General features: G+C 49.7%; 1 protein-coding gene across 1 annotated transcript; it reads right to left on the bottom strand.

Annotated features, from left to right (window-relative positions):
* Window positions 1-9,177: 9,177 nt before the first annotated feature.
* On the bottom strand, window positions 9,178-22,218 carry LOC130113608 (zinc finger homeobox protein 3-like). The gene is made up of 10 exons (XM_056281152.1): window positions 20,562-22,218; window positions 19,864-20,402; window positions 19,494-19,707; window positions 18,717-18,824; window positions 18,476-18,612; window positions 17,722-17,832; window positions 15,924-16,089; window positions 10,873-15,644; window positions 10,040-10,696; window positions 9,178-9,425 (listed from the first exon to the last, which is right to left on the bottom strand). Exons 1-10 carry the CDS (start codon window positions 22,216-22,218, stop codon window positions 9,309-9,311), a joined length of 8,478 nt encoding a protein of 2,825 aa, XP_056137127.1. The 3' UTR covers window positions 9,178-9,308.

Here is a 22,218-nt window from a genome sequence, read left to right as displayed (position 1 = left end):
CGGTCGCAGCAGGAATGATGCCAGCGGGGGGGGGGGGGGGGGGGGGGCGGAAAAAACCTTCTGTGTTCTGTCCTCCTCCATATTTCCTAACTCTTTATGCCAGCCGCCGAGTGCCAATGAGCGGGCGCCGTACCAGCCTACGGTCCTGGCACCACCCGGAGCGATCGAAGCGCTTGTGGCGAAACCGTCTCATTCCAAGACAAGGGACCCACCTCAGAGGATTTGTCGCTAATCACCGTTTGTTTGCACGGACAAAGCCAAGAAAAGGTGCCCGGGCAACGGTTTCCAGCGATTTTGTGATGGCATTCTTCCAGGGGCAGCAAGGGCACCGAGAGAAAGGTGGCACGCTGCCAAGCGAACATAACACACACACACACGTTTGGCGAAGCGTCCATACGGCGGGCAGAAGATTCAGATGCCTTCCGTGTTTCTTTTTTTTTTTTTTTTTTTCCCCCCCCGTCAGTGGCATTCCCTCAAGGGAAAGCTCCGAAACAGGGATGGCACCATGCCAAACACAAAGTAACAGGCATTCCCGGGCGCCAACAGATGTTGCACGAAAGCGTGCCAACTGCGGATACGCGAACAGTAGCAGAAGGTTGGAGTCGGCGTCATAAATGCACAGAGTGGCGAAAGTACGGAAACGAAAACCCGTTTCTCCCGTGCCAGCTTTGCTACAGTGCCAAGCGCTGCACCTCGGGACAGGAAGGAGCCGCCCGCCCGTTGCAAACACCCAAGTCCAGGGATTGTACCATTCTCTTAAGGAGATGAGAAGGAGGAGGAAGAAGAGGAGTAATGAGGGGAAAACCGTGAGGAGAGGACAGTGAGGAATTGGAAATGGAGGAATTTGGTGCTAACAAAGAGCAGCTGTACGTAGAAGAAGGGGATGCTGGGATGATGAAAAGCCGTTTTCATGTACAAGCACACCTGGGATGCTCTTAAAGGAATATCCCCCCCTTAGACTACTGCCCGCCTTAAAGGGGAGGAAGTGTTGGCATCATCTCCGGGGTGTCAGACTGTGTTTCCCTCCTGCCACTCAGGGAGGGTGCCGCCGTCATCGGGGGGCGGGCAACTGTCTGGGCATCTCATCTGCGGCTAATTAACAACCACACACTAATTTCAACAGCCGATCATAATTAGTGATTTAATCGCTCGTCAACGCTTTTTCTCCCCCCCCCCCTTAAACAGTGCCTCCTATTTGGACGTGAGTGGATAAGCTAAGGAACGCCGGATTTCCCCCCCCCCTCCCCTCCCCTCCCCTCCCCTGCTCGTCCTTCTCTCCTTCATCCTTGGCTCCAGACTCCAGTGGGATCTTAATTAAGCCCGGGCTTCATTATGCAAATGGAGTACAATGAACGACAGCAGAGGTGGAGCTGGATGCAGGCTGGAACGGAGCGGTGGGAGGGGACCGGCGGATGTGGAAAATGGGAAGAGACGAGGGAGGTTACCAAAACCTACCTAACGCGTGATGCCGCCGTGATACCGTCGTGTTGCTGCGAACCCGGATGAGGCTTCGGCGCGCCGTGGTACCGCACGTGACGCGGCGAACACGGCACCGGTTGCCGTGATACGCCGCCTGGAGTCTCCGAGTGACTCGGTACGCCGAATTTCTCCTCACGCGGGGGGGGGGGGGGGAATTCATGAGGGAACAGTGACAATGAACCCCCCTTAACATCAGCAGTTGGACGTTGTCGTGGAGACGGCATGAGATAGCCGAGATAGGGATGCAGGGAGAATGCAGGCAGGCAGCGGCGGCGGCGGCATGGCAGCTAACGTCATCCCAGTTTAATCATTGCATGGGATCATGGAGTTCATGCAAATTCATTTGCATATCATTAAACGGAGAGAGGTTATTTGGTGCGGGCGGCCAAAACGGTATTAGAAGGAGTGGGGGGAGGGGGGGGGGAAAAAAAGGCAAATGGAGGGTGCTCGTTATTAAACAGCAATGTTTTATAGTCTGCCAGCCGATTCATTTAATTTGGGTATAATTAAAATGTGTCAGAGTCGATCAATCACGGCGAGGAGGGGTACCATCAATGTTTCACTCCGGGAGGAGGACCCATCGCCGGGTCCGTGGCCGCACTCTCCCCCCAGTAACACCCCGGGCGCTTCAGTGCGTCCTGAACTTTCTCGCTGCTTTCGTTTGTACTTCGCCCGCTCACTCCGGGGAGATTTATCGGATTTGTGCGTTTTGTCGGCGCAGCGGTGCCGAAAAACGCGCCCGCGCCCCCTTGACAGGTGGTCCCGCCGCTCCGCCGGCGGATAAGAGCGTCGCTCACTTTGTCTCTCTGACCTCGGCGGCGGGCCGTCGTCGGTGTGTGTGTGTGTGTGTGTGTGTGTGTGTGTGTGTGTTTTGAGCGTGTGCCGTTTTTCTCTTTTGCATAAGTGATTTAATTAGGCCGCCCTTTCACATGCAGATCGGTTTGACAACACGACAATCACCCTAACGCACAAATAAAAACCGCACTCTTATACGTAAATGCACACACACACCCCCCACACACACACACACACGTTTACCCCCCCCGCCCCCCCCCCGTGTTACGAGGAGTCTGTTGTCTGTGGGCAGGGAGTGTAAAGATTAACATAATCCAGCTAATAAGTGTGAGCAATATTCACACAGTGACGCGTGGCGTAGACACTGTCCTGCTGATGCGTATTTGTATCTCATTATAGATGTAAAGTACCGAACCGGGGGGGGGGGGGAGGAGGGGGCTGCCGTGTGGGGATGGAGATGGTGGTGGGGGGGGGGGGCACGAGAGTGGAGAATCGTAAAGAAGTGTGATCGTGGAGAAACCGGAGAATGACCCAAAAAGAAAGGCCCGATCTTTTTACGCCGCCGTTACTTCTCGTCCTCCGAGAGGTCCGTAGTACAAATACACATTTACCGCCAAAAAATAATCCCGGACAGCTTCTGCAGATATTTCCGTGCGCGTACAGTACAGAGTGGGCCGCCGCCGCCGCCGCCGCCGCCAGAACGCAGGACTTCTAAATAGGGAAGAGTATTTGGGGGGCTTGCAGGCCGGCTCCGCCGCCGCATGATTGATTAGGATGGTGTGACGACCATTAAAAAGTCATTTAAAAGATGGATAGGGACCACGTTTCCAAATAAAAACCACTTTATACCTGATGAAGTGCTGAACAAACTCTCCTTCAAAGACGTTTTACTGATTACCGCCGGCGTGTGAGCGAACGGAGCGCCTGCGCCGCTTCGTATACGGCGCCGTGATGCGCGCCGACGTGCTTGGGACAAAAAAAAGAATCTGAAACAATTATGTAAAAAGAAGCGTGAGGAATTTTCTTTTTTTTTCCCAGACGGCGGCGCGACTTATCTGCGAACACACACACACACACACGGGGCGTAGATAGTCGTACGGGTCGCCAAACGGGCCCGCACACGTGCACGCACACCCTACACACACACACACACACACACACACGCGCCCCTTATTAAAATGCATCTGATAGCACAGACGGTGTCGCCTGGACCGGAGTCTTATCCAGCGGAGCAGAGCTGCGGGTCTGAATGCATGTGTGTGTCTGTGTGTGTGTGTGTGTCTGTGTGTGTCTGTGTGTGTCTGTGTGTATTTCAGCTCTGTCTCTTTAACACGGCGCTCCGCCGCGGCAGTACGCTCTGGGATTCATGCATAAACATGAGCTGGCCTTTCAGTTCTCTCCTCACATAACCAATCTAAATCTAAATGAGCCCCCTACTACAGATACACCAGCAGGCAATGACATTACACACCCACCAACCCTCGCCCAGCTCCCCCCACCACCCCCCCCCCACCCCCCGCTCCTACTACCCCGCTACCCCAGCGTCACATACACACCAGCAGGCAATAATTTCACGCCATCCCTCAAGCCCCGCACCCCCACTCCTTGCACAACCCCAACCCCACCCACCCACCCCCATCTCCCTCTGTACCCTCTTTGCCGCAACCCCACCAGCTGCAGAGTACTCATTTGATTAAGGGGGGGGGGGAGAAATGGGGGGGGGGGCTCTTTATCAGAATGACTTTCTGAGATGGCTATCGTCAGGCACGAGACCATCTCGAGCCCTCTTTACATTTACTTTCCTATTGTTTCCAACACACACACTATACATTTTTTTAACGATATATATATATATATATGTGTGTGTGTGTGTGTGTGTGTCTGTGGCAAATCTCACCAGCTACCAACTGAAACTGTTCAGCGCTTGTGTTTCCTCCGTCGTCTCGTGTCGGTGTGGACGATAACTGAACACTGTGCTGCTGGAGGAAAAGCTCTCGATGAGAGCCTTATTCTTAGCGGGTGACACAAGTTGTTCCTTCTTTGCCACGTCATTTCATGAACTACTTGAAAGTTCTGCACAAAACGGGGGGGGGGGGGAATAAATAAATAAACGAACGAATGAAATCTGCTCTCGCGACCGGTTCCGTGCTCCTCCTGGGTGTTGCATATATGAAAACGCATCCGAATGTCCTAAATGTGCTGTGGTGTGCAATTTCCCACCTCTCTCTCTCAAGTCGTAAAACACATTATCATCAGCAGCAGCAGCAGCAGCAGCAGGAGCGGCAGTGTAATTCATCCCAGGTCGTTAATATTCATCATATCATTTAGTCACAAAGGAAACTCATCTGGCTGAATGTCACAGATGTAATTAATGAAGTGACCCCAGAGGTCATGGCTCCATTCACCAAACGCCTTACGCACATCAGCACGACACACACACACAACACTGCACATCACAAACCTTGCAGTTAAGACTTTAGCAGCAGGAGAGCGTGCACCCCGAAATATGAGACGCACATATGTAATCCGAATGCACGCTCACAACCGCAATACTCACAAAATGGCTTCTCTCCATAAAACAAAAGAGATGAGACCCGAGCGTGCACCAAAGCAGACTTTATTAAGCTCAGTGGAGTACGGGGAGGGGAGGGGAAACACACACCGGTGGGAGAACTGGGGGGAAGGGGGGGAAAGGGGGGATAATATAGACACACTAAACCACTGGAGCAAGACATAAGGACAGGTGCACATCACAGGTATCTTTTTGGTCATCACTATGGCAACAACATCTCCAGAAAAAAATGGAACAGAATAGAATTACCTACAGTAAGGATAACAGAGCCCCTTCACCATAGAGGACCCAATATGTACATCTTACAGTCACTAAGATCAAGAGAATACGCGAGAAATGAATTTTTGAAAATAATCCATATACAAAAAAAACCCCCAAAAACAAAAAAACTGCCTTGTGGTATTTGGAATGCACATTTCTGTACAGAAGAAAGCTCATTGGTATTGTCGTAAACATTGGTTAGTTTAAGAGCAAAACGTAACAGGGTTAATCAGTCAGTCCACATCCTTTGGAAAAGACAGCGGCGGCATCAGTCTGTGAGTTTAGCGATGCTCGCCGTCTGATCTGGCAAGCAGACGAGAGACGCCGCATCACAGAAGAGGGCTGACACCATACCAGTAGAGAAGGGCCGGGGCTAAATTCCATCAAACAACTAACTACGTGGTAGCTTCATAAGCGTTGAGCGGGCAGCCGCCCCGAGAGTAGGTTTCTTTCTGAAAACTGGAAGCATCTGTCCGGGGATGAAAAGAAAATAACCTTTCATCTCGCTGGGACAAAAGAATAATAAATATGGTGGTGGAGAAAAATAAAAATTTGATGGAATTGAGCCCCGAGTATCCATTTGCAGAATAACAGTGGAGCAGGTTTCTCGACAGCGTCAAAAAGGTCATCGTTACAGTTCGTATCAGTTAAAGCCTAGCGGTAAAGCGATGGGAGCATGCATCTTTCCTACAGCATGGTTAGAAACTACAGAGAGGACATTAGCAGCAAACTGGACATCCTTTAAGAGCTGAAGTTCAACACTATGGTTGAGGAAAAAAAAACAAAAAACAAAAATGAATGGAAGTGGGGAAAAACTGGGGTGGGGGGGGGGATTTTGCTCGAGAGAAGTAAAACTTTTTAACCGCTATATTACAGACTGCCATGGCTCTTGCTCGGGGGTTTTGGTTACAGTCTCCAGTGTGCTTATTGAGAGGCAGAAAACAGTAGCTTAGCTATAGAGGGACTCCCTTCCTTCTTTTTAAAACAGCAAATACATCGTCAAGTAAACAGTAGCGCTTTTTTTATTTGTAGGTCATACGGTTAAAGTATTATCACGTCTTTGGATTTTTGTCTTAAAGCATTAAGTATTGTTCAGCTATTATTGTTATATTATCATTATTACAGTTAGAATAAGGACTGGTTGCAAATGAAGAAGAGTAAAAGGAAGAACTATCTTTAGAGAGAGGATGGGGGAAGAAGAAGAAGGGGGGAGGGGATAAACAACCAAAAAAATAAATTAATTGTACAAAAATAACATCAATAACATCCAAAGTTTTCCTCAGCTTTGCGCAGTAGCCTCCCTATCCCGGTCGGTAGAAAAGGGAGCCAGGTCTCAAACATCCAATGAAGTCTTGAGTCAACCATACAAAAGCTAAATACTGTACATTTACCCCCTCACACTATTAAACTTTAGTCTCATTAAGGTTCATGTAACGCTCTATTACTCGGAGGTGAAAAGCTCAGGTCTTTGAAAATACAGTGGCGTTTTCTTTAGATATACGCTATATGGACAAAAGTATTGGGACACACCTCTTAATCGTTGAATTCGGGTGTTTCATTCAGACCCATTGCCACAGGTGTATAAAATCAAGCAGCTGGCCATGCAGTCTGCATTTACAAACATTTGTGAAAGAATGGGTCATTCTGAAGAGCTCAGTAAATTCAAGTGTGGTACTGCCATAGGATGCCACCTTTGCAATAAGTCAGTTTGTGAAATTTCTTCCCTGCTGGATATTCCACAGTCAACTGTAAGTGGTATTATTGAAAAGTGGAAGCATTTAGGAACAACAGCAACTCAGCCATGGAGTGGCAGACCACGTAAAGTCCCACAACGGGGTCAACGAGTGCTGAGGTGCGAAGTGCGTAAAAGTCGCCAACGCTCTGTTGACTCAGTAACTGCAGAGTTCCCTACTTCCTCTGGCATTAACATCAGCACAAAAACTGTGTGCCAGGAGCTTCATGGAATGGGTTTCCATGGCCAAGCAGCTGCATGCAAGCCTTACATCACCAAGCACAATGCCAAGCGTCAGATGGAGTGGTGTAAAGCACACTGCCACTGGACTCTGGAACAGTGGAAACATGTTCTGTGAAGTGATGAATCACGCATCTCTGTCTGGCAGTCTGATGGACGAGTCTGGATTTGATGGATGCCAGGAGAACGTTACCTGTGACTGCATTGTGCCAACTGTAAAGTTCGGTGAAGGAGGGATGATGGTATGGGGTTGTTTTTCAGGAGTTGGGCTAGGCCCCTTGGATCCAGTGAAGGGAAATCTTAATGCTTCAGCATACCAAGACAGTTTGGACAATTCTATGCTTCCAACTTTGTGAGAACAGTTTGTGGAGGGCCCTTTTCTGTTCCAGCATGACTGTGCCCCAGTGCACAAAGCAAGGCCCATTAAGACATGGTTGGGTGAGTTTGGTGTGGAAGAACTTGACTGGCTCACACAGAACCCTGACCTCAACCTCATCCAACACCTTTGGGATGAACTAGAACAGAGATTGCAAGCCAAGTCTTCTTGTCCAACATCAGTGCCTGACCTCACAAATGCTCTTCTGGATGAATGGGCAAAAATTCCCACAGACACACTCCAAAATCTTGTGGAAAGCCTTCCCAGAAGAGTGGAAGCTGTTATAGCTGCAAAGGGGGGACCAACTCCATATTAATGCCTATGGATTTAGAGTGGGATGTCATAAAAGCTCCTGAAGGTGTAATGGCCAGGTGTCCCAATACTTTTGTCCATATAGTGTATCTTAAACATTTCGTTCGACATTAAACCACGTTCCCCCTTTTCCATTTCAGGAAAACAGAAAAAAAAATCACGTAATTGTGACCACGTTTGAAACGGGACAAAGTCGAGCTAATGACCTGAGCGTAGAAAGCTTTACATTTAATTCACGTAACGTCGTTAAGCCATTGGTATATTCAAATAGGATGGAAAGGCAGTAAGTCACCTCACCGAAACATATCAAAGCTGTCATAATCTTTTTTCCATAAATCATGACACTATTATATCGAAGCAAGACAGGTTTTATCTCAATCCATAAGATTTATATTAAGAAACTATTACTAAACACACACAATTGTAAATTTTGAGTTTGGTTAAAGTTTTCATATACAGTATAATGGTTGAGTGCTATAAAAAATAGTTTGTCCCTCCATTTAAAGGACAAACCGGACTTTGCTTTCTGTGCTATTTGGGTTGTTAACCGCTAAAGGAAAAAAAGACAAAGGTGTACATGTACAACAGAAGACTCATCATTGGCTTGCGGGGGGGGGGGGTTGAGCTGCATTACAGCATCGTATCAGTCTATCGGTGCTCGGCTTAGCCAAGCCAACTGCAGGTCTCACCCCATCATCATACAGACGTCAGCTCTGCAGTTTTTTTTGTTTTTTTTTTTGTTTTTGTTTTTTAAACTATTGAAAACCCAACATGTTTAAACTAAATCCACAGACATGTAAAATTTTGGTTACGAGCTTTGGAATCTGAGTCAGTCTTTACAAAAGCTCTCATGAATACCTCAGTCCATTTCAAGGATATTTTTTCTTCTTCTTCTTCACTTGTTTCTCTGTTAACTGCTTTGTTTTTTCCTCAAGTTTGTTTTTTTCTTCTTTTTTTTTTTTTGTGGTTCTATATTTACACTAAAATCTCTTTGACAATTTCTCTCCAGCCCGGTCGAGACTGGCGTTACATCTTACACAGCTAGCAGACTAGCACTGCCTGGTGGAGGGCCCACTGAGAGTCTGTCGTGCAGACTAAGAGGTAGACTGCAGGTCTTGCTAGGCAGTGAGGTCATACACTTGGAGAATGCTCTTTGGCCTCTGTGGCATCTGGTTGGTGTCATCTAGGTGGCGTTTGGCTCTAAGTGAGGTGTCTGGAAGGACGGGGGGGAGGGGGAGGGGGGGCGTGCTCTGGAGCTCTGGTAGGCAGGGGGAGGACAGCCCGGAAAAAAAAGGAAAGACAAATATAGAGGGTGACTGTGAAAGGACTTTGCTTGGTCTCTCTCTCTCTGACTTTTAGTTGAGAGATTCTCTTTGGGCCACTGCGGCTCAGCATCTTTGGGGTGTTCAGGATACAGGTTTGGCAGCAAATTGGATGGTGATGTAGAGGAAGACAGGAGATTTGGAGGAGAACGAGGAGGTATGAAGACAGTTTTGTGGGTGAACGTAGGAGAGGGAAGAAAAAGGGCCCTTTTCGCCTCTCTAAGCTCTGTCTCGCTCCCCTGCCCCAGCGGTAAGCTCAGCCTGCTCCCTCTCTGCAGAATCAGAGCTAATACTCCGAGCCCTCTTCTCCTTGGCCCGGGCATTTTGAAACCACACCTGCAGAAGAGGTTTGCATAAAGGATCATCAACTATACATTAAAAGTAAATTACATGACCAGATTTTTTAATTCATTGATAGACCCTATCACTACAAGTAGATCAAACATATACGTGTATATATATATATTTTTTTTGTGGCTTTTTTCCCCTCTTTTTCTCCCCAATTGTACTTGGCCAGCTACCTCACTCTTCTGAGCCGTCACTGTTCCACCCCCTCTGCCGATCCGGGGAGGGCTGCAGACTACCACATGCCTCCTCCGATATTTGTGGAGTCGCCAGCTGCTTCTTTTCACCTGACAGTGAGGAGTCTCGCCAGGGGGACGTAGCACATGGGAGGATCACGCTATTCCCCCCAGTTTCCCCTCCCCCCTGTAAAGGCACCCCAACCGGCCAGAGGAGGCGCTAGTGCAGCGACCAGGACACATACCCACATCCGGCTTCCCGTCCGCAGACACGGCCAGTTGTGTCTGTAGGGACGCCTGACCAAGCCAGAGGTAACATGGGGATTTGAACAGGCGATCCCCATATTGGTAGGCAACGGAATAGACCACTACGCTACCCGAACGCGCCTCTTATATTACATCTTGAAATGTTTGCAGCGTGTAACATACCTGCACCACTCGGTGGGGCAGACCCAGTTCTTGGCCCAGGGCCTCACACTCTTGTCTGTTGGGTGTCCGGTGGTTTCGGTAAAAGTCTCTGAGCTGAAGCACTTGGAAGTGGCTCATCTGTGTCCGTTGGCGTTGTTGGTGTTGCCGCGGAGTTTGTGTCTCACCCCATTCTGAGCTCGGACCTCCTGACCCCTCAGGACTCAGAGACTCTTGTTCAGCTATGCTAGAGCCCTCTTCACATGGATACTCCTCTTCCTCCTCCTCTTCCTCATATTCACATTCCTCCTCTGGGTTGTTCAGGTCAATGGCTGAGGGATTAGAGGTTATAGGTGGCTTTAAAGGTAACTCTTTGTTATCGATGGGGTTTGGGTTAAAATTGGAGGTGGCAGATGGACCTGCCTTTTCCATGAGTGAGGTCATAACCATGTTTGCCATTTGACTATTGGATCCATTACTCATGGACAAGTTGTAGCCCGCTTTTTCAGCCTCTGCCCAGTGTCGGGACCGCATGTGGGCATCCAAAGCACTCTTCACCTTGAAGAGCGCTCTGCAGAATGGGCAACGCAGGTGGTTCAGACCCAAACTGAAACTGGTTCCTGGCCCCAGTGAACGGAACTGTCCCTTTCTCTCTCTGGCTCGTGTATTCTGAAACCACACCTGTGGATTAAAAACAAATGCAAAAACATGCTTTCATGGTTTAGATAAAATATATTGGATTATATGTATTGTATATGAGAAAGGATAACATTAATTTAATTTTTATTGGGCAGACAGATGGTCAGAAAAATAGCTGGACAGATGAATAGAGAGATATTTACATATATATTAGGTACCTGAACCACACGTCTCTTGAGGCCAACATCACGTGCAATGCTTTCCAGGACCCCTCTGGTGGGGTTAGAGTCCAAGCTGTAGCGCTGGTACAACACTTCCAGTTGTTCTGGGGTAATCGTGGTCCTTTGACGCTTATCCCTCCTCTGCTCCTCCTCAACCTCCCTCCCACCTGCTGGGGCTTCATAACTGACCTCTGACATAACCTTTGAACTCTGCTTTATGGTGGACAGGGAAGTTTGAGGCAGGCTGGTAAGAGAGTTGCTCGAGAGGTCAGAGAACGAGTTTTTGAGGTGCATGCTGTTCATATGAGGAATCATGGGGTGTGTGGGTTTAGGGTGCATCTGGGATATAGCACCTGAGAGCAGTTGGCTGGCCATCAGAGTTGGGTTGGGGTGTAGCATCATGTACGGCATGGGTCGATCAGTGAAGCCGGAGTGCAGGAGTTGGACCTGGGACTGGGCTGCTAAGAGATGCCTGGTCTGGTGTTCCTGCCACAGCTGAAACGAAGGCAGAGACATAGGGCATAGGGTGCATTGGAACTGGGCCTGTGTTTGAATTGAATTCTGTGGCTGGATTTCAGGGGACGGACATGGGGTGGCATCTGGCAGCTGATGGTTACTCGTTTCATTCTCTGGGGCAGGGGAGAAGCTGTGTGGAGTATGAGGAGGCTTTTCAACCACTGGAGCAGATAGATGGTTGTGAATGTGTTGCAGGCTGAACTGAGATGTAGACAGGGTGGTGGCTGCTGGCTTTTGAGACAAGGGGGTAGAACTAGGTTGAGGTCTCTCTGGGGATATTTCCAACTGAGGCTGGGGTGGGGGCGGGAGCGAGGACATTGTCTGCGTGGCCTCAACAGTTTCCTTATTCTGAGTCTGGCTACTTGCCTCTGGAATACTAATATGTGTTTGAACAGAGGCCTGGCTCCTCTCAACTTGGGGTGAGCTATCTTCCTGTTTCTGGTGAACTGGGCTTGGATCACCTTTGGCTAGCGTGTGTCCAGTCCCTGTGCTGTCAGGTGGAGGATCCAGAAGAGCAGGTGAGTCAGGGTGGGAGTAATACTCATAGGTCAGATCCATGGAGTTTTCATTTTGACGGTCACTTTGTCCATCATCAACAAAGTCATCATTGTCTTTGTCATCATTCTTAGTGAGGTCACCACTCTGTCTTTGAACACAATCACCCTGGGTCTTTCCCTCAACTCCATCCTCTGTGCCTCTGTCTTGGTTTTTGCGAGCTCTCTGTCTGGCATTTTGAAACCATACAACGATTACTCGGTTAGGTAGGGACAGCAGAGCAGACAACCGGTCGTATTCTTCCTCTCTGGGATAAGGAGTGGCTTCAAACACCCCCTGTAGGGTCTCCAGCTGTTGTTCAGTAAAGCGGGTACGGGAAGAGCGACGTCCCCTATGGGTCTCTCCTCTCTGGGGGTCTGCTCTCTGTAGCTGTGGGGAGTGGCTGGCCGGGAGGGCAGGGGATATTGAAGAGGGTGCGTCTGTCAGAGACTGCATTTGTGCCATTTCTTCTTTGGACTCATCCAAGGCTGTGGTGGGGGGGTTATTAAAGTTGTAGGGGGAATCCTTGTCTCGCTGGCGCTCCTTAAACAGAGTGTTGCGAAACCAGTGTTTGATAACTTTGTGAGGCAGCCCAGACATGGAGGATATCTTGTTAACCTCTTCGTCACTGGGGAGGCTGTTAATGTCAAAGTGCTGCCTCAGAACACTCAGCTGCTCATCAGTGATGCGTGTCCGTCCTCTCTTACTCTGCTGTTGTTCTAGCAGAGTTTGGCTTCCTTGAGGTGGTTGACCTAGCAGTATGGGACTAGGATGTGATGACTGACCTAGTAATCCAGAGTTGAGTTGTGGTGGTGACCCTAGCAAGGCTGGGCTGAGCTGGGGTTGCTGCGAAAGCAGAGCTGGGCTGAGCTGGGATTGGTAAAGTTTTGCCAGGTCAGGGGTCATGCCAGTGTCCAGCCAGGGTTGGGACTGGAGAGCCACAGACTGCATCACAACAGGAGAGAGGAGAGACATCTCCATCGGAAAGGGGATGGGTGGCAAGGGGAGCTTAGGTAAAGGCAGTGGGGGTAGAGGAAGTTGTGGCAGTGGAAGAGAGAGCACAGGTAAGGGGAGGGGCACAGGCTTAGCCTGGGATGTAATTTGAGAGATGGCTGGAGCACCAGTACTTGTGGTGGGCACCTCCTTTGGTGGAAATACCTGCGAGTGAGGAGATGAAGGGGAAATTACAGGAGCAGTTGGTGTTAGATCTGTGGCTATAGCAGAAGTTTTGGGTGCTGGATCTAAAGCGGAGGGGGCAGGTGTGATTGGGAGAGTTTTAACTGGGGACTTGACTGGCTCTAAGTCTGGTGCTGGTTCTGGTTCAGGAGCTGGGGCTGAAGGTAGACTTGGGGTGGTAGCACCCGATGTCTCCTCGGTTGTGGGTTTTGTCATAGGGTATAGACGGTCATACTGCAGTCTATACTCTCTGGAAAACCTCTCCAGGACTATAGTGGGAAACAGCAACCTATGAATGTACTCTTGGTGGCTCTTCAGAACCAAGGCATCTGAAAACAATTTGCCACAGTCTTTACACTTCTCTCCTCCTCCACAGCATCCAATTCTTCCAATTAGTGGTTCTTTCTGTTCGTTTTGTTTTTTCTCTTGTGACAACCTTTCCATCTCCCCATTTCCTCTTTCTCCTTGTCTATTCTTCTCTTTCCACCCCACCACCTTCTCATTCTGTTGTTCCCTAAATTCATCTCTCTCCTCCTCTGAGCATACCTCCCCTTTTCTGAGACCAGAGCTACCTTGTCCCTCTGGTGCCATCTGGGTTGCTATCTTTAGCTGGTGCCTCTGTCTATTCTGTGTATATTGCAGTGCCAATTCATATCCATAACTCTGCAGCAAGGCTCTAAGAGGCTCTCCGTTTACCGCAGTGTAGGGCACTCTAGGAGGAGGAAACTCTGATCCATGGTCATTAAGGGAGGACCCATCAACATGACTAATTTCTTTTACCTGCTTCTCAGTTTTTACAGCAGGGACAATGTTTTCTGTTTTCTCCTCCTCCAGGATAGATGTGCAGTATGTTCTCTCTGCCTGTTTCACGGAGGAGTTAATGTAGCCTGCCTCAACCTTGGCCTCACATTGCACATGAACATTTGGTTGAGTTACAGTCAAGTCTAAACTTCGGGTTTCTTCCTCCTCTATTTGTTCCTCCTCTATTTGGGATGGGGACTCTTTCATAGCCTCTCCTTTAAGATGATCTGGTGAGATGGAGTTTACGGAGTCTGGCTGTTCTGGGCTCTTAAGGGTTAAGTCTGAGTTAAGCTTCATCTCTCCAGACAGATAAAAGGGCAGAAGAAGTTGCTGTTGCAGAGAGAGCAGGTTGTCGGGTACTAGAGGGAAGTGTTGCTTCAGGATACTGTCATGTCCCAAGGGATGGTGCTGTAGAAGTGCTGGGTTGAAGAGCGGGGACTGGAGAAGGGCTGTGTGTTGTTGAAGCTGCACTTGTGCCTGGGCCAACTGCTGCTGTTGCATTAGCATTAACTGGTTCCTGGATGCTAGCAGGTCTGCCACTCTCTTTTTAGCCTGCTGGCTATCACTGTGGCCAGGGACAGTTAGTTGGGTTTCAGCCACTGAGCAGGGGACTACCAGAGAAGAAGTGGAGGGGGTTATCAGGTCTGGCTTCTTGGCTAAAGGCAGACTCTTTGAATTCTCCTCTCTGTTGGCAGCAGTCTGAGCTGGAGTGATGGCAGCTGGAGCAGCTATGCTTGAGGCAGGGGTCTGTGTTGCCATGTTCTGGGCAGCACGGGCCCTGGTCTGGTGGAGGACAGAACGGAGATGGATATCAAGTGTTGAGCTCTGGCTGTAGCCCACCCCACAAAGTCGGCATCGGTAGGGTCTGGAGTCTGGGCCCCGGGGGGCCTCAGGGCTAGCAAGGCCTGGGCCAGAGTCCTGTAGTGCTCGTCTGGCCCGATGGAGATGGGAGACAGAGTTATAGTGGACCAGGAGTATAGTCTTCTGAGTGAAAGATTCAGAACATATGGTGCATTTATATGGCCGGGATGGGTCCAGATACCTGTCCATTGTGGAGTTAGAACTCTTTTTGAAAGGGTGGCTAGGATTTGGTCCTGATCCACTCTCTTCCTGTTGCCCTCTCTCTACTTCCATTAGTTCTTCCTCACCTCTATTGCCTACCTTACACTTTTCTTTGATCGTCTCTTCCTCTCTTTGTTCTTCCTTTCCCTCTATTCCCAGTGCCTCCTCTGCTATATCTTCTTCCTCACCCTCACCAGCTTCTTGACCTACTTGAGGTGACAGACTTAGGTCTTGTTGAACTGAGCTCAAGCTGTGTTCCAGGTGCAACTGGGCAGTCTGAGGTGGTAGGAGTGTACTCTGTACATCTGTGCTGTCCAGCTGGGCATGTGTGTTCTGCATGTGTCTGTGCAGAGCCTCTTGGCTGCGACAACGTCTGGAACAAAGTGGGCACTCAGTCGCCGCCCTCATGGCATGGTACTGCCAGTGCAGCTGGAGTTTCTCTTGAGTGGGGAATGCCAGGCTGCACCTGCTGCAACGGAACCGGTAACCATGGCGATCAGAAGGGGGAGGAGGCTCACTGGGTGAGGAGCTGGGCGGGGAGGATGGGGGGGAGTGTGTGGGGGATTCAGGGGCCAGTCTGCCATTAGAAGGGTGAGCGGCGGTGTCTTCCAGGGGTGGGGTGAGCAGAGCAGTGACATCTTTGGGTGCGGCTTCATTTCCCTCATTCTTCACAGACGTACCTGTAAAACACACAGATAAATCTAACACTATTTTGAAAAACATCTCGCAGTCACAGAAAGCATTGAGTCAACTGCAATACAATTAAAAATAGAAGCAGTTTCTAATGTGCCAACAGTGCCTTTTGCATCACACAATTTGTGATAGTTTGACGTCGTCTCTGATTCTTAATTTAGTACATCCAGTGTTACATGCTCCTTGGGCTGAATCAAAAGGAGAATATTGTAGTTTTGACACTATTAACGATTAACAGGCGTATTAAAAAGGGCTTTCATGCTAACCTTTGTTTTTTTGTGAATCATCTGCGATTGGGGAATCGGTGTTGTGGGTGGCGTCTGTATTTATGTTATCCATGCAAGAGTCATTTGGAGAAATATCGGCGTTGGAGTCGGTCTCCGTCTTTTCAGTCTCCGCATTAGGTTTTGGCTGCTCCATGGATGGCGACACCTGAAAGAGACAGAAAGTAATGGTCCGTCACCTTGGATCTTTCCTTGCTTTAACTGCAAATTAGACGGAGTATTGCTTTCCTTTCTCCACTCCTGGTACGGAAAGTAAAACTGTGATTCTGTTTTCTTAATGAGATTGAACTGTATTTGCATAATTGCAATTGGTAAAAATGTAAAGCTACAACAGCGAATATATAACAATACGTATATATAACATCTACACACTCTGTCCCAACATCATAAAAAAATTAATTATGCAACTGTGTAAGTCTATAATTGTATCATAAACCTTTCTGTACAGCGCTGTATGCACCTCAACACATTTATTTTGCAAAAACGGTACATGGTGGAGATAGCTGGGTCTGCCCCTCAGCTCTGACGACAGCCTCTTACATGCCCCGAGGGTTTAATAAAACTTTACTGGGCAGAATAATGAATTTATTTAAAATTGATCTTCATAAAGTCCTCCCACCCACCCCCACCCCCCACCTTCACAGCTCCGAGCACTGAGAGTAGAGACTATATCTGCACGAGCAGCTAGCTTGCTTAAGGAAAAGACAGACAGCTAAAGATGAGATTTACATGACAAGAGTCTTCTCTGTGTAACGGCTTCATAAGAAAGAGAGAGAGGAGGCACACATGCATGCCTGTCCGCATGCACACACACACACGAACACACACACACACACACACAATCTCTGGTGCGCGCACATACACAGACATTGCAGAGAAAACTGAAGGTCAGGCTTAATCTAGAAAGCGTAATTGGAAAGCAAGGTACATAATGGCCATCATCACCTCAGTCTGAATTAATGAACCTCAATTACTATCAGAGAGAGTAAGGGGAGGGGGCATGGGGAGGGGGTAAAGGGTGTAGAGTGTGAAAAAGAGAGAGTGAGAAGGGGGAGAGGGGAGAGGGAGGGAGGGAGGAAGTCAGGGCTATGAACAAAAAAGAAAGACGTAGGGAGGGGTAAAGCATGAGAAATTGCGCGAGCTGGGGAGAGACAGAAAAAGGAGGGGGGTACGAACAAGAGGCAGAGAGAAGGAGGCAGGAAAAGAGACTGCAGCAATGGGAAGGATGGGAGTAGCGAGGGGAAGGGGGCAGGGAGGGGCGACAGAGGGGAGAAAGGGTGAAAAGCAGGCAGTGAAGTGGAGGCAAAGAGAGGGAGAGACAAAGGCCACTTAGCATACGGGCCAGGGAGATGGAGGATGGTGATGTGGATAGATGACCAGTCTTTGTTAGCTGGAGAGACACAGTAAAAAGCGTTGGGGCCCCTTTTAGCTTGACTGCACTTCTGGTAATAGAGGGCTACTTAAACATGCATTATAGAAGCACACTGGCTTTTCTCTCACTCACTCAGTCAAACCTCTCTCTCCTGCTCGAAAAAGACGCCCGTACACAAACACAGAGATACACAGCATGCACGGCCGCACCAAAGATGATAGCGGGAGCTACTTAAACATGCATTAAAAAAAAAAAAAAAAGAAGAAGAGCGCTGCCTTTTTCACTGGTGCCTTCTTAATGGAACTGTCTCCCTACATTTCATTCTCCCCCATCCCCCCATCGCTTTGGCCTATCATTTTCTGACAAGTGCACGTACAACAAACACACACATGCGAGCCGAACACTCACTGCGCTGATGAGCTTGTCCACGCAGTCCTGGGCCACGCTGTGCAGGTGCGTGAGATGCTGTCTCAGGTGTGTGTACGGCAGTTTAACCTGGCACAGAGGGCACTGGACAGTCTAAAAAGAGGAGTCGGAATAACGTTTCATCACAACGGCGTTAAGAAGCGGGACGGCGAAAGTACCCGTCGTGTTTGCATGCCCACACGTTCGCCGGCCGGGCGGTGCGATTTTTCGATTGCATCCCGAATCTGTGTGCTATGTTCTTTTATCCTTTGGAATACAAATCAGGGTTCAGGAATATTTATTTGTCATTTCATTCCATGCACCTGCCAACATGAAATGAAATGAAATATCGTTTCCCCCAGCCCACAGCAGTGCAACACAGAGACAAAAACACACATCCAAACTACAAGAACACACGTATCCAACATATCCACACAAAAAAAATTCACGGTCCACGAGAGCGAACGCCAGGATGACTGTCGGAACTGCCGGTCTGCATGGGCTAGCAGTTAGCTTAGCCTGCCCCGCTTCCGCGTCCTGTCAAACCGCCCTCGGCGTTTCCTCCTCGGACACAGCTCCAGGCAGGGCCGTGGTCCCTGGGCCCCACCGGACGCAGCGGACCAGGCTCCCCGAGCTGATCCAACGCAGCTCTCCCAGCCAGACACCTCTGACACAGCTCCCCGCACTCCACACGACGACACCAAAAACAATAAATAACAACAAATAAATGGTTTACATGTGTGTATAACCCGCTTACCTGCTGGTTCTCATTTTGCTGGTGTATTCGGGGGCGTTTGGGCGAGAGGGGGTTCTCCGTTTCCTCACATCTTGAGGATGCACGTTTGCTCGAGGTCAGCGAGCCTCTCTTCTCCCTCTCTTTTCCACATGTTTCTTCTTCAAAGAGAAAAAATTGAGGGTGCAGGAACGCTTCGACTCAGTGGCTATACTTAAAGTATACAGTATTATGTGTTGGGTGAAAACAGAGGCCTCAGCCCTACCTGTCTCTTTAGAAATTTGTTTAACCCCCAAGTTACATGTGTCTTTGGTTTGGTCCAAATGACCAGCAGTAGTCTCACTGGAAGTTTCGATATCCTCACTTAACCCTCCTGGGGGAGGAAACAAGATGAATAATGATGTCATGCATACAGGGGAGTACATAAGTCCTCGCAAACTCACAAGCAATTTGTGGTTTATATTGTTGTCCAGGTAGCCCCCCCTTCAAGTAGAACAATGTCTCTGAACCACATTCAGCTCCTCTTGCCTGCCTCCGTACACTATTGATCAGCGATTGATTCTCCATTAGATTTCCCTCGGAGGTGGAGTGGAGTTAATACAGACTACAACACATCGGTTCACCCTGATAAGTCTTAATCCACACAAAGACAGAGCATGGGGTAGGCTCAAATAGCGAAAGTGCTGAATTTTTCATCTTAGGTCTTAATATTCTAGCGCGCACACACACACACCTCAGAAGGATGCCAGTTCAGTTCATTGTATGCATTTCACGATTGGAAATGGGCTTACGCCTCCCCCTCCGTTCTGTAGATGCCATTGATTAGCAGGTGCTAGTTAGCTGTTGTCATGGGTGATTCAGGATGTAACAAGGATGAGTATGGGCTAATCAATTTACATGATCAATATCCGACCAGCAGTCATTACTCATTTTCTGTCTCGTTTCATCTTAATCCCGTCTTCTTTGAGATGTGACCAAACGCATACATACACACATGCCTCACCCTCTCCCACAAAAAAATATGCTTCATGCAGAATTCTACCTGTGACATTAATGGGGCTTTTCCTGATGGTAAAAATGGCTGCCAGCTCCTCTCCTCCCATTGGTTGAAGCTGCAGTAGCCCCTCCCTCTGCTGATGAGTAGGGGTTTGACTGTGTTTCAGCAATTGGAATTTAGATGAGGAGGAGTGGTTGCACAGGAGACAATGGAACATCCACAGGCCACCGTCAACCTCACCGTCATACTGCTGCAGAAACTAAAAAGAGGATAGAAAGAGCAGGGGCGAAGTGACACAAACCATTTTAAAACACGCCGGCTTGATTTTTCATAGATCTGTAAATGCCGTGTCCTAATTGTAGAAGACTTTAGACAAAACGGTTGAAAATGTATGTCTATGCGTTCTTGTACTGACTCTGTAGACCCGGACGCTAGCCTCGTGGTGTGAACTGAGGGAATGTCCTCGGAGCTTCTCCAGGCTGCTGGAAACGTAGTCGCACAGGTTGCACCTCAGCTGGACCGGGTTGCCCTTAGCAATGAGGGCTACCGCCTCCTGACCCCTGTCTCCACCTTCCTGGAGGTGAGCTGCAAGCTGGTACCTGGTGCGGTGCCTGTCTGTCTGGCAATGCAGAGAAAAATTGGCTCTCAGAGGGGTGGTGTAGCCGCATAGCCTGCAGTGGCAGCCTCCGGCGACCAGGGAGCACCACTCAGACTGGGGCAGGGAGCGAGGGTTGTTTAAGTGCTGCTCCACTGACTCCAGGCTATCGGAGGAGAAACAGGAGCAGACAAGGCATTGGAACACACCCGTGGAAAGGGGTCCGGTGGGAGACAGAGACGGGGCGGGAGGGGGAGAGGGAGAGGGGGATGGAGAAGGAGTAAGTGTAGAGCCGAGGTTGACCGGCTGTTCCGTGACTTGCTGACTGGTCAAGTGCAGGTTCAAGGAGAGCTCACCACCTAGAATAAAGACACACAGAGAACACCCTTGACTACAAATCCCATCCAGAATAGTTCAATGGTGGGACTTGTCGTCTTTTCTACAAACAAGCTTCACGAGTAGTCTTAGCGGATGATTAACGGTTAAGGGCGGAGTGATCCGTGACGTGCACTTCTTACCTGCATTTTGTAGGTGTTTAAGCTGGGGGGTCAGGCTCCCGCAGTGAGACAGGTAGTAGCCTCTTTGGAGCCTCAACATATTGTGTGTGTGTTTCTCGCTGGTGGTGTGTATGCGCAGGTTCCTGGCAATGCTGGTCTCGTAGTCGCACACATCACACCGCCAGCGCTTTCCAAGGGGGTGAGAGTGCGTGGGTGGCGCGGGCTTAGCAGGCTGGGTGGCAGGAGTGTGGCTAGGGAGCGCAAGTTTGTAGGCCTGCTCGTCCACAGCGTGACCGTTGGATGGGTTGCCGTTGTGGACGTGTGTAGTGTGAGAAGTGTGCATTTGACCATTAGAGTGCCCCCCGTTCTGGACATTGTTAAGGTGTTTGTCCGACTGCATGTGTATGCTGAGGTTGCCTTTCGATGAGGTAGCGTAGTCGCACACCTCACAGCGGTAGGGCTTGTAACCACAAGCATACGTCTCGCCACGGGCCAGGCGAGGGTGGGGCTTCCCCGAGCTGCAATACCTACACACACCCCTTGTGGCGCCACCACACACGCACTTTCCTCCGGAGCCACCACACACACACTGGCCCCCTGTCTCTGGGTGTTTCTCTCTCATGTGGACTTGCAGTGTATGCTGAGACTTGTAGTGCCAGTTGCACTTGGGGCATTTGAGCGTCTTACAGGAGTTGCGTGAGTGCATTATGGTCATGTGACTGGTCAGTGAGTTGGGGGAGAGGTCTTGGTTGAGGTTTAAAAGGACAGCTTCCTTCTGTTCTCCGTCTTTGTCTCGCTCTTCATTCTCTAGCTGGCTGTTATTTGGTCCTGGAGCTTTGGCACCGTCTCCATTGGCAATGGAAGTGTGAGGAACCCCTGCTGGCCCATCATCCTCAGCGGGTGTACAGGCGAACTGTGCGCCTGCCAGCGGGAAACCCGGGGCAGACTGCTGGGATTTAAAGCTCTGCGGAAACCCAGAAATCCAGCCCCAATCTCCCTTCATGTCTTTTACCTCTGTCTCACTCAGCGGGGTGGATGAGGAGGGAGGACAAGTGAAGTGCTTTGGAGAGGTGGAGAGAAAAGAGGACGGCGTTGGAGAGGCGGAAGGAGTGGGGGAGGGCTTTGGAGAGGCGGTTGTTTTGCTGTTGGATGTGCCGCTGGCCATTGCAGTGCTGGAAGAAGAGCTGTGCTGGCTCTGTTGAGGTAATAAAGAACATTTGGATTTGGTTTGGCTTTGGTTTGAGATGGCCTCCTCCTCCTCCTTCCCCTCCTCTCCCTCTCTGCCGCTGAGGGCCGCTGTTAATGAATCCTCTCTTGTACTTGTGTACACTTCCTCTTCTTCCTTCTCACGCCCTAACAAATATCCCTGCCCGTTGTCTTCCTTTATCTCCTGGGTTTGACACCCCACGTTCCCCTGGAAATGTCTGCCTGCTTCTTTCCCCTCTCCTCCCTGGGTCTCTTCTCTGGCCTGGGACCCTTCTGCCCCCTCCTCCTGCTCCTCACGCTGAGACAGGGTCGGGGGCTCTTTGGCCAGGGCCACGGCTGAGGTATGAGAGGACGACCCCTGCTCAGGAATGGCCGCCAGGGTCAGGAGAGGAAGAGATAAAGCCTGGGGGCTGAGGTCAGCATCTCTCTCCTCTCCTCCCCCTCCATCCCCTCCTCCCTCACCGCTGTCCAT

Source organism: Lampris incognitus, chromosome 6 (assembly GCF_029633865.1).
Source record: "Lampris incognitus isolate fLamInc1 chromosome 6, fLamInc1.hap2, whole genome shotgun sequence".
Lineage (NCBI taxonomy): Eukaryota > Metazoa > Chordata > Actinopteri > Lampriformes > Lampridae > Lampris > Lampris incognitus.
Note: the sequence above shows the minus strand (reverse complement) of the source record. Positions and strands in the feature narration are given on the sequence as shown.